The following is a 12,970-nucleotide window of genomic DNA, read 5'->3' on the forward strand; positions in this document are numbered from 1 at the left end:
TTGTGACTTGCCAACCAACTAGATTATCTATTAGTAAATTGTGGCCTGGACGGAGTTGGATTTTATCCACAGATCGATACAGGTAACGTACATCTACAGTTTTTCAGTTGCTTTGCTTGGAAAACTATCAATGGATAAGGCTACTGTATGGCCCCCAAATATGTCCATCACATGTGCTTTATTAAGTGGAAGGTTTACTACACACAAGAGATATAGCATTGGTCTTACAATGCTACGTTGAGGTTCCGCAGCTTCTACAGTATGAAATTATATAATCTCGTTGCCATTTTTAAATAAGAGTGCTTTGAGAATAGATATGATTTTAGAAGTATGATGTAAATAATCTGTAATAATTGTAATAATTACTCTTGAGAAGAAGACTTTTATGGCATAACGGGAATGCCTATATATTTATGAAATATCTATAAATACGTTTTATATTCATACGCTCAATGGATTTTTCCGCTTAGTCTATAAACTTACTCAGAATTTGTCTATTCACTTCAATTGTCAGTGTAAAACGTTTGGGGAATAATAATTCTATGACTGTCGATAGCAACTGATGTAGATTTATTTAGTGATTTGATATATTGTCGATTTTTTCGCGGTTTATGTATCGCAGATATTTATGATATCTTTTACTGTGGAGAATTAAAGCCCTTTTATATTATATAACGATATTAAAAGTGTGGGTTAAAGATATGATTCAATTAGTGATAACTGGTGTAATACCTTGCCTTATGATTAAATCGAAATTTCATTTTATGCCAAGCTCTTTATATAAAAACGGACTTTTTATATTGTTTTAAAGTTGCAAAAATTTCTGATAGGTGTGTACTTTTGAGAGCTGTATCTTTAATTAAATATTAAAGATACTTAAGAAGCAAAAGTGAACAAAAAGCATTAAAATCTTATAGAAATAATTTGATGGGTATTTGAAACTCTAAAAATATTATAGTAAAACGTTTCTTTATCTAAGCTTTCTCTAATCGATGCCGTACCAAACTCACAACTGCTGCAAAATTATACCAAAGTATTTTCCATTCTAGATTAGGCATTCTAAATGTTTATAAGTTTAATTTAATGTTGAAAACTACTTTGCCCTTTTGATAAAATAATAAATTGATAGAGAAAAATATATTATAAATATACATATGTATAGAAATTCTTTATTAACCCAAAAGAGTTTCAAACATTTGAAACGGCAATCCTTGATGGTCTCTACGGTGTGTAAGCGGCACTTACTGCGTTGCAATTCTAAGCATCTGAACTATTTAACACTCCTTTACTTCAATACCAGACTAACCACAAAAAAGATAAACAAATTTGTTACTCAAGTACAAATAAAGTGAAAAATTTTTAAATTTACTACTGAGCCGCTAAACGCACATAATTTATAACCAACAAGAAGCAGACCAGCATTCCCACAAAAAAAAACTTATAACATAAAAAATATAAAACAGGTGGCAACTCCAGTTATTTGTTTGTATATGAGTATATACATGTATTAAGTATTGGTTGTGTAAAACAAACAGAGAAAAATTTATCTAAACATACGAAGTGTATCCTTTACCTCCATCTCCTTTGGGAATAACTAACAGGAAAATAAATTTTCTGCTCAACTGACCATGTACGAGTATGAAGTTAAGTTGAGTTGTTGTTGTTATTGTTATTTGTAGTTGTTACTACAATTTGTTGTTGTTGTTACTAACCACAACTTCTGGACTATCATATTTTTCTAATTTTATTCTTCTTCTTATTATAACTACTAAGCTATAGCTTTACATAGATATAAGCTTGAAAATCCTTTTAAGCAAAAACTACAATAAAAAATGTTTGGAGCTCATTTATTGCACGGTAGGGTGAGGAGTTGAAAGTTAAAATATAAGCAACCGCAATGTAGCATAGAAGTTACTGCATTTTGTATCTTTTACTTTTCTGTGCTTACGAATTGCTGTTACTCGTCTGCGACTAAAGGTGCTCAGCATAAACTATTGCCATTGCAAGTAACATTTGCAGCATGGCAATGAGCTGAGTTGCTAACTTACAGTTTACTCGTTGCTGGTTGCTGGTTGCCGGTTGCTGGTTGCTACCATAAATTTATGCTTGTCATTGGTTTTTACTGTTGGAGGACGAGCATATTTGAATTTAAATTTTAAATTCTTTTCCTTTTTTATTATCCACAAAGCATTGGAAGGCAAAAGTCTCCTTCAAAAAGTATTAAAATAATCTTTGAAAAAAAAGGAACAGCAATTGTGCAAAATTAAAAGACCAACACTACAGCTCGTTAACTTGTATTGCTCAAATGATTTTAATGGCTTTCAGTAAATACTGTACATGATTTAGCTGCAATTTGTAGCAAATCCTTATCTCGTTAAAGTACACAATGAAACTGTTAAGAAAATATTTTGTAATTTTTTTCCACTTATCCATTAATTTACCTTTGCCGTTTGGCTTAAGCTGTACACCTACAGCAACTCACAAATGAGTTTTTGATTTAGATACACTGGCAGCAACGCAGTTCAATGGCAACAAATCTTCCAGCAACAACAGCCACTGCAGCAGAAATGCAAAATTGCATTTGCTCAACTCCAATCTGCAGTCAGGTTTGTTGCTGGTAGTGGTTTTTGCATCCTGGCGATGACTATTTATTCTTTTGTTTTACTGAAATTTACTACAAACCACTGTTCACTGCGTTCTAGTAAAACTACAATTTAATATAGTATATTCATTTATTTTTAATTGGTTGTTTCTTTTTGCTGTTTTCAGGAGCACCGCAAGTACTACGCCTACATCCTTCATTGCATACAGTTTCCATTAAACGCGGAGAACCAGCTAGTATGTCACTGGTTGTGTGTGCTGATCCACGTCCACATCGTGTAGCTTGGGAATGGGGTTCATTGCGATTGGAGGCTGGCAACGGAATCGGTAAGATATACAATCTAACTATCACATTAAAAATTCCTAAAAATTATTAGAAATTGTATTTGCAGTTTATAATTGATATATTAAATCAAATCTTATGTTATACCAAGGATTAGCAATTAAATCTGCTTAAAAAATTACTGTATAACTCACATATATGTTAACTATGGTATTTATATACCATATAACACATAATGCAAATTTTACAAATACCTGGCTTTATTCCCTTCAACTCAATACTACCATCGATATTTTCACATATGTATTAAAGATGATATGTATAATATTTTTATGTAGATAATATGATAATATATTTTGACGAAAGTTTAGACTGAAGAATGCTAATCAGTCATTATTTTCTATAGAACACAATCACCACGACGGTCAAAAAATAATTTTATATATATCGAGTGTTTTTTAGCTGCATAAGTACTTAAATTAATATTACAAGACCCAAACATTGTTAAATCTGGTTGATAATTTCATGGCATTTATTTCCTGTTTATGATTTTCGGCATATGTACACCGGGGCTACGAGTTACATGGTCCATTCGATCAGTCCAATTTTTAAAAATTTTTTGCAATAAATGTGGTCGTGTGGCGTCAATGGTAGTATGAACATTAGTTTTCGGTGCTTCAGGAGTTGCTTGTTTGTCAGCATAAATCAATGGCATAAACAGTAATCCTTAAAGAGAGACGTTAAATCGCACTAACGAGGGGCCAATTAACACGACCACTTCTGAAAATAAAGTTGTTACCAAACTGATTTTGCAACAAATCGATTAAGCCAGATGTTAACAGCACCAAACAATCAATTGTTGATGGTTTCGAATCGGGCAGAGTAAAATAAGTGCGAAATCGATCAATAACTGCACAAATTGCTTGCTCAGTATGCCGATTATGTAGAACTCCCTGTGCTATAGATACAAATTTGTCATTTTAAAAAACTTTAAAACGTTGGCGATATAAAATGAAAACTGTCTACAATTTTTACGCTATTTTTTAATTTTCCAAATTTTTTTATTCACTCAAGCCTTGACACAGTAAACTTTAGACTTAACGTTCATCAACTATTGTATGTTATGTTTCCAAACTTGAAAAAATGAATCAATAGAAAGAGATTTTGTTCAAGCTATGCAATTTGTTTTTCACTCTAAGGCAAATTTAATCATTTAAAAAGCTTTAGAAAACTTGGAAACATTAGCAGGAGTTTATTAAACTATAGAAAGACTGTTTGAAAGTAAAAGACTCGAACAATACACAATTAATAAATAATGTTGTTTCATCTCTAATGAAAACCAAAGAAACCAGTCGTACGATACAATAGAGAAACTATGTAGTCGTGCTCGCCCAGCACCGATTGAAATCACTTTTCAACAACTGTCATTGTAGCTATGACTAAAATGAACAAGAGGAAAGTATCACTCATCTCCTCTATCACAACCCAGCATTCATCAGAAGACGTGTATCTCTCTTAAAGTCTCTCTTCGTCGTCTGTTTGATATATCAAGTATTAAAATTAAAAGCGTTGATCGTTTCTTTAAATTAAGTATTGATATCCTGATCATAAATAACTTCCTTGGCACAACTAACATGTTCCTAAAATTAGGGTATGAGACCACTTAAAAACCCTAAGGTAGCTAAGTATTGTTATGGGACAAATTGGCATATTTGGAAATATATATTGATATTGATATTCAGATGTCTGAGTTGGTGAATCAGCACCTTTACTCTATTTTATCTGTGGACAGTTTTAAGTCACACTAAATATGGGGCTTTACGGGGCTTTATAATATGATGGATCTGATGTCTTTGTATCTGCCTGTGTTTATCAAATTTCGCTGTATTTTTAGGATACTGAGTGTTGGATTATTACCATAGAAATAAACCCCCGTATACATCAGAACTAAATATTGTACAAATTTCTGCGAAACCTGGTAAAAAAGTGACTCAGACTCTCACTTAAAAAAGTTCTCTAAAAAATATTTCAAAAATACTCGGCTAAACGATTTTAACAATGTTTTTCAATATTTTAGCGAAAACATATTCAAAGTTTCGATCAAGGCTAAACAATCACTAAAAGCCCCACAAAAAAGGATTGCATTTTGTTTACATTCTCAAAAAGATTCAATGATGTAGTAACAATGAAAACTACAATAATAAAAAGGACCTAAAAGAAAAAGTAATAAAAGCCAAAACAATAGTTTCGAGCCACAAAAAAGGTACTCATCGACTGCACTTACCTTACCCCATTTGTGGTTTGTATTTAGCGCACTTCACAACTGATTTTTCCTCCGCCACTACAGTTGCGAAAGGAGTCTGCTTAAAACTATACATCGAACTTAAGGATGCTTATTGACCAAACACACGCTTGCAGGCTCTAGTGTTGTGCTAAATTTTGTATACGTATATGCTTCTCGGTAGCTCGATTACTAGCGCTGCATATATCATCTGAAACGTAAAATATTTGTGTACACTAGCATAACTCATACGTGTCCTTTACGTATCCTTTGCGCGTTGCAATATTTGCATTGCTATGTCGTCCTTCTAAGCAATGGCGCTCCTTTGCCACTGGATGCGTTCAACTGTTATAAATATTTTTTGCTCGTTTTAACTATATGGATTTTTTCGTGATTTTCGATTTTGTTCCTTTGGACAGCGTTCCGCACGTAACAGCACTTCAGCAATCCTGTGAAGCACTGGTACTCTTTATTTAAACAAAAATTTCGTTTCCGTTTTCGATTTATTCAAGCATCGATTTCGTTGTTTTGTGGCTTTCAGTTTTCGCAGCTAAAATCGCAGCGCGGATTTTTAGCTTTTGTTCTTGTCGTATTATCCTTTTTGGTTGGCGAACGTTGTTATTTGGTTTACGTGGTTGTGCGGGAAGAAATAAATTGACATGGGCGTGATTTAACGATTTTCACGTAGCATTTTGGTAGCATCAAATGAAGTTCCAGTGAAGTCTTTTCTAAAATATCACAATTGAACAAGTGCGGTAAACTTTATTCCCATACGATCTATACAACTTGATATCAGATATTTATATTAAGCAGCTCATGGCATATAACAATCGGTTGAATAAAATCTATCGGCTACTTGTATTTAGACTACGGCAGAAGCCTCCAAAGTTTAAGTACAGTAGTTTGACTGCAAAGCTCATATAGCGTAAATAAGCTGCTTTGCTTCGCTCAAGTAATGCAAAATGTAGCGTAAAGATAAACCATTTTAAACTAGCGTTGATGTAAATTTATAATATTTTTGTATATGAAAGTGCAATAAAATCTGATATAATGTATTACTACATCCGTTTCGACGAAAGAAACTAAATTCTTGATTTGAACTCATAATTTCAATAGAGGGGTATTTCGAACAGTAATAAATTACAACAATAAAATTTTATTATTTATTAAATAATTGAATATTTGGCTATTTCAAGTATTGCCAAATGTCCATCATCAGTGGTGTTGGAATATTTCTTTTATTAAATTTTTCGTAAATAATTTTTTGAGACTGCAAGTACCAAGTATTGATTTCGTGTCCTGCCAAATATGAAACTCAGAGTCAGTGTTCATTTGCCAACTGACCCAACATCATATAATGTTAACAACATCCTCTCTCATAACCTATTCTTCACTGTATCAGCTTTATTTCAAATTTGAATTGCCCAGCTATCATTAGCAGCAGCGCTACTATGCTCTTTCCACCTCTTATTTATTAATTAAGATTTAAAACTGACAAAAAAAAAGCACAAAATCAAAATATTTTTGATGTTGTTGGAATGTATTTGATAGATATTATGAGGATGTGATAATCATAAAGTGTGCCATTAATCATACGAAAATACGAAATTGCGTGCAACTATCACTAGAGAATAAATGAATCTGTTATGATCAAAGCAATCATTTCAATCTATTTAAAATTTTTCTTTAAACGTTGTTTTTCAAATCATGCTATATTATAATATTTGGCAGTAACGGACTTTAGCTTTCCCACAATTGACCTCCATAAATTTTACCTTACAAATACTTTACTTTTTATAGGATAAGAAAAAATTTTTAGATACTTCTTCAGTTTTACGAACCGTTTTCACTGCACTATTTAAGATCTATTATTCTAGTCTAAAGAATTGTCAATGGGTTGTAAAATTATTCAAGTTCTCTAGCACTAAAAAGCAAATACGTGTAGTCACCGAGTCTCGTAAAGTGGAAACCAATACATTTAGTATAAATTATTTCGTTGTCAAAATTATCACAAACCATCATTTTGGTAAATATCCTTCAGCATATATTAAGTTAGTCATTATTCTCCTTAAATAATACGCTGAAAAGATGCAGCGTATTATCGCCACTGCTTAAGCTGTAGTCATTTGTTTCAATATCCATTCTTAAGATGTGACAATCTATAAGATATTTTCTTGTAAGTACACGAATAAAGATTGAGATTTTATCACTTCGTATTAAAAAACACTTTCGTCATTAGGCCAAATGAGTCTAGTATGTGGCCATATATTTCCGATTCAAGTCGGTAAAGGAGCATAAATCCGTTCTTTTTCTGTAAGAATAATAACATTTTTCTTGGCTATCGCAACTGCGTTCATACACTCTAATAATATTTATGAACTGTTGAGCTACCTCATCTATGGAATTGGGGCAATTGAAGACTGATTTCCCATTGGAAGATAATAAATGTACCATTCCTAAAGCTGCTTGATTAAAGAAATGTGCTTATATAAATGTATATGTATATACATAAGTACATGTTTGGTTGTAACCGCATTCTTTTACCCAATTGATAATTGAATGGAATTTTTAGAATCTGCCACTATACTAAGCCGATGTCCATTTCCGTATGGTAGGATGTTTTGGGTTCAGTTCAATTGTGTCAATTCAATTGTTCAAAGGTGTCCAAATAGCTTTTCGCTTATATTTTCTAATTAAAAGAGCTGGTCTGCCATATCCATTTTAAAAAAATCCTGAGAGCATAATTCATCAATTTTAATTCTGTTCTGACAGAGAGTATGGAGCATCTGTATTATACCTGCATTACAGTTTTTTTATATATTTCAATAAATTCTTCAAAAGTTTTTATTAAAATAAATGAGAAATTAATTAATTTAAATTTCATAACAATTGTATTTATAAATAACTAACTGTAATTTTTCTCTATTCAATTGAAATATAGTTTAACCTTTTTATGGTATTGATAATTATTTAAAGTCATATTAACGTTTGTTCCTCATCTGAATATATTCTATTATTAAATTTTGAATATAGACAATGAAGTCAAGAGCATGACGTTTAGATATAGATTTTATTAATATTAATTTATGTTAGATCCTGATCCTGACGATAACTCCCAAGGAAAGTCGCAAAATAGAACACATTAGAAAGTATTAAACAAACATTGAATTTTAATTTTAACAAACAGGGACCTATAGCCGAATAAAAAATATATAAGAAAGAACCATTATTATATTTTATAAATATGCTATCTGAATAAAAAAATGCTATCTTCGTTTTGGAATCAAATAAGTTTTGTTAAGAAGTTTTCTTAATGTTATTTAGTTTTATACTCCGAGTAGATTTTGCTTCACTTCGTAAGAGATTGTTCCACTTAAAACTTCTATCTTATATGAAAAATGTGCTTAAGTGATTAAGTAATACCTTTGTATATAGCATTCAGCTACAACACTCGAAGCTTAAAATGCTGGAATCAAATATAGGGTGTCTTCGTTCGATTTGACACTGTTTGGGCCCACCGAGTGTATAGATAGTAACTTTGGATATGGGACTCTGCTATAAAACTCAATGTGTCTGAATTTTTCAAGATTATATTCAATTTCAAACCCCACCGATGAAAGTTTAAAAAAAATTCAAAGCTTAGAGCACATAAAACGGAGTTTTTGTTTGTTAGAATGATAAGAATAGGAACAAGTTGCAAAGAAACAAAATGCAACATAATTTCTTCCATCAAACCAAATAAAACTTCTTATATTATTGAAAATTTTTCAAAACTGGTAGCTTGCGTACTTGAAGTAAGTCGAGAATTACAAACAAGTTTCTTAATTTGTTACAATTTCTTCATTTTTTTCTGTCTTAACCTAAGAAAGCTACCAAAATGACAGAGTCATATATAAAATCTATGCACCTGATTTGTCTCCACTTAGATGCATCGAGTTTAAAATGCTAAGTATTACTTAACTATTAGTCTCTTGACCTAAAAAAACTACCGAATAGACCTAAATAAACATTATTAAAAATGAATAAACTGATTAATAAGTAAGATTAAGTACGGTTTCTTCTTAATATCTTCGCACGACTACAAAACACAGTTAAAAATCTATTTACTAATACCAAAGTCTTACAAAATTTTTAATTTTATTTGTTATGATAGGATTCAGCTGTAGGAATTACTATTGAACTCTAAAATGTTAACAATTTTAGAATATTTTATCTTTTAGCGACTTAAGTTGAAACTAAGATCGAGACTTGACTCGAACTTGATGAAATTTCATACTTACGTAGTCTTAAAAACTGATCCGAACTGAGTATTCTGATTTCGGATAAACAAGATCCGGACTCAATGAAAGTTCATACTTAAGTAGTCTTAAGTTCCCTTCCCTAAGTTTTCGGAAGCACTATTTGATATTCTGTTGAAAATTTAAATATTTGAAAAGTTTCATATATTATGATACATAAAATTCACAACAGAATACTAGTTTAACTTAAAAACTTCATTGAATTAAATCATTCGGAATTTTTCAGACATTTTCACAAAAATTAAACCATTTTTGGGAAATTATCGAAACTCTAAATAATAAAAATTTTTATTATTTGAATGACATTTTCTCGGAAGCAAGTAATTTGTTTGAAATGCTTACTTAATGAAGCTTGTATTTTTATCATTTTCTAGATGTTTTACTAAAGTATCGCATTAAACCACAAAAAAATAAGAACCACCAAAAAAAGTTATATAAACAACCACTCAACATGCCATTCGAATTACGAGTTCGAAACAAACAATAAAAGTTTTGCGCATTTCATTTGCATTTTCACTATAATTTCAACTTGTTTTTGTTGATAATATCAACAAAATTGTTGGAAATGCGCTTCGAATGCGCTTTTTGCAGGGATTCGGATTTTTCTACACAACAGTTTTGCAGTTTTTTGGGAGAAAAGTTTTTAATTATAGCAAAAATTTTGTTATTACAGTAATAATAATTTAAGGAAAAAACAAATTTTACACTTTTAAAATATTTATTATTTATATTTTCCTATTATATAATGTGTATTATGTAAAAAACAAATTCAAACAAATGCAGTAAAACTGTTTTATTAACTCATTTTTATTTGTATCCTTTTTTTTCTTCTTCTTTTCTGTTCTACTTTCATGTTCCAACTATAAATAAACTGAAACTACTGCAAATGAAACGTACAAATTCGGATTGTTGAATGCTGAAAACTTTAAATTGCCAACAACAATAACAATCAAATACAAAAACAACAACAACAACAACGATCAACGACAACATATACGAATGCACCAATTTTGTCAAATATAAACGTCAAATAAACCGGAAATGGTGCAATTCGTGGTTATCGAACCATTTCCGTTACTAATTATGTTGCTGGTAAACTTTTAACATTTCGACGAACTCAATCACTGTCAAACTGTCACAACTGCCAAATTTTTGCATACATTCACCAATCAAATCAAACTTTCCACAATCGTCTGTACGTGAACTTGGCTGGACTATATATTTGCATACTTGTATGTGTCGTCTATACATATACGTGTATTTACCATTGGCCTCACAACTGTGTGTGGTATGTGTGTGTGTGTGTGATATGATGTGCACTACAAGCAGAACGTTTTCATGCCGATGATATACTGCCAGACTCACGCGAAGATTGTTACTTATCCACATTGCATATTGAGCGCACCGATGAACATGATTCACGTCCTTATTACTTGGTTGTGGAGAATGAACGCGGCACCGATCGTCATGCCATACATTTGAATGTGGAGGGTACGTTTGCAGGTGCAGAACGTTAATTTTCATTTGTTTCTTATATATGTGTATTGCATGCTATAAATTTTATGTGTTATTTATGTGTTGCATGCTATAAATATTACTTTGCGCAAATTTATGTGTACGAGTCACTTAATTTGTATACTAAAATTGTGTGGTTGAGGTGGAGTAAAAGACATTTTTTTTTAACTGTAAAAAATGAATTTTTATAATTTTATATACAACATAATCAGTGTTGCACTAAAATATTATTACCTTACTCTATTGATAGATGTGTAGCAAATAAATATAATACAAGAGAAATAATTAAACATTATATGTCACAACACAATACAAAATTTTACAGTAATTTTAATGAAATCTGCATTTTTCAATGCAATATAACTTTCATTTCTATCCTAAAACAAATTATTTCATTTCTGGTATAAATATAATATGTAAAGCAATTAATAATACTCTAATGAAGTATATAAACCGTTAGGAGTTTTAACAGGTTTGTATATGATATGACAAATCAACATTTACATTCAAAAGTTATACGAATTAATTGCATGGCAATACTCATTATGGATTAAGATATATAAAGTCATTGGTCCATGTCACACTTGAGTAATTTTTAATGGTTGCTAACTGATCAATTCTAGAGATTTGAAATTCATATATATGAATTCTGCTTGATTGTGTCTGTATGTGTATGTAGAAAAGCAAAAGAATAATTTTGATAATTAATTTAACATTTATCAAATTATATATAAAGTTTTTACTTTTGCTGCTCACTCTTCCGTTTTGGCAATATAAATAAAATGCCCTTGTAAATATAAACTAGAAAATATCGAAAATGACAGAAGAAAAATATAGTGCATGTATTGCTTTGATAACCTTACAAGAGCAACAAGAGTAAAATTTCAATCCAAAAGTGCTCACTGAAAACTGTTATAAAAACTAATTTTAAACCTCAATTTTACTCAAGTGTGGTATGGGCCAATAAGCTTACTTATATTAGGGATAGCCGGACGCTACGATAAGCGTCCAGCTATCGTGCTAATCGTCATGCTAATAATACGATTAGCATGTTTGTATGTATATAATAAAATAATATTGTAGGCATATATGTGTGTTAAGCTGAAGAAAAATAGATATTCTCATTACACGAAACTGATTTCAAGCATCAAATAGATGCTAGTTTAAATAGACCCAATCGAATATTTACTGTGCCATAATTTTAAGAGTACCAATAAATTCATCTTAATTCAGTTGTTCCCGAAAATATTACCATGAGTATATTTATACATAATTGTACGTCAAAACTGAAATTAAATGCTTATTTCATAATCATACCAATTCCATAAGATATCATTAAGCTCTCAAAACTAAAGACTACTTTAAGATGACATTGCTTTAGCTTAGGAGTAAATTTCATATTTCTACAACTTACCCTAACCTATGAAATTTAGGCAACTAATATCGTTAATCCTAGTAAATAGCGAAAATTCTGTTCTTAAGTATATTTTCTGCGGGGATTAAGAAATTCTATAGCAATATAATATTATGTAGTTATTAGCACTGATTAGTACTCCTTTTTCATTTAATTCTAATCATTTTTATTGTTACATGAAATAAAGATATGGATACATTATTTTGAAATTAGAATTAGAATTATAACTGGAATTGGAATTAGAATTAAAATTAGAACTAGAATTAAAGTTAAAAAATTTTTGAATTTTACTAAACGTGGTTTGTTTATTTTACACATAAAATTTGAAAATTAATTAGAATTAATATTAAAATTACAATTATAATTACCATTAGAATTAGAATTATAACTGGAATTGGAATTAATATTAGAACTAGAATCAGAATTTGAATTTATAAGTTTTAATTATTACTGGGCTTAGGTTGTTTATTTAAAACATAAAATTAGAAAATTAATTAAAAAAAAGAAAATTAATTAAGAATTGAAATTAAAACTAATATTAAAAGATATGAACTAGTTAATTATTTTCATTTTTAATA

At 30.4% G+C, this 12,970-nt stretch overlaps 2 protein-coding genes across 2 annotated transcripts in view; both read left to right on the forward strand.

Annotated features, from left to right (window-relative positions):
- Positions 1–12,970, forward strand: part of LOC119682735 (serine/threonine-protein kinase PAK 3-like) — a 491,650-nt gene that overhangs the window by 449,824 nt on the left and 28,856 nt on the right. The window lies entirely within an intron of this gene.
- LOC119675644 overlaps positions 2,774–12,970 on the forward strand; it is a 20,125-nt gene continuing 9,928 nt past the window's right edge. The window contains exons 1-2 of the mRNA XM_038086850.1: positions 2,774–2,928; positions 10,793–10,966. Of these exons, the coding sequence (XP_037942778.1) occupies positions 2,841–2,928; positions 10,793–10,966 (262 nt within the window). The 5' untranslated portion in view covers positions 2,774–2,840. The remainder of the gene's footprint in view (positions 2,929–10,792; positions 10,967–12,970) is intronic.

The sequence above is a fragment of the Teleopsis dalmanni genome, chromosome 2 (assembly GCF_002237135.1).
Source record: "Teleopsis dalmanni isolate 2A chromosome 2, ASM223713v2, whole genome shotgun sequence".
NCBI classification, from domain to species: domain Eukaryota; kingdom Metazoa; phylum Arthropoda; class Insecta; order Diptera; family Diopsidae; genus Teleopsis; species Teleopsis dalmanni.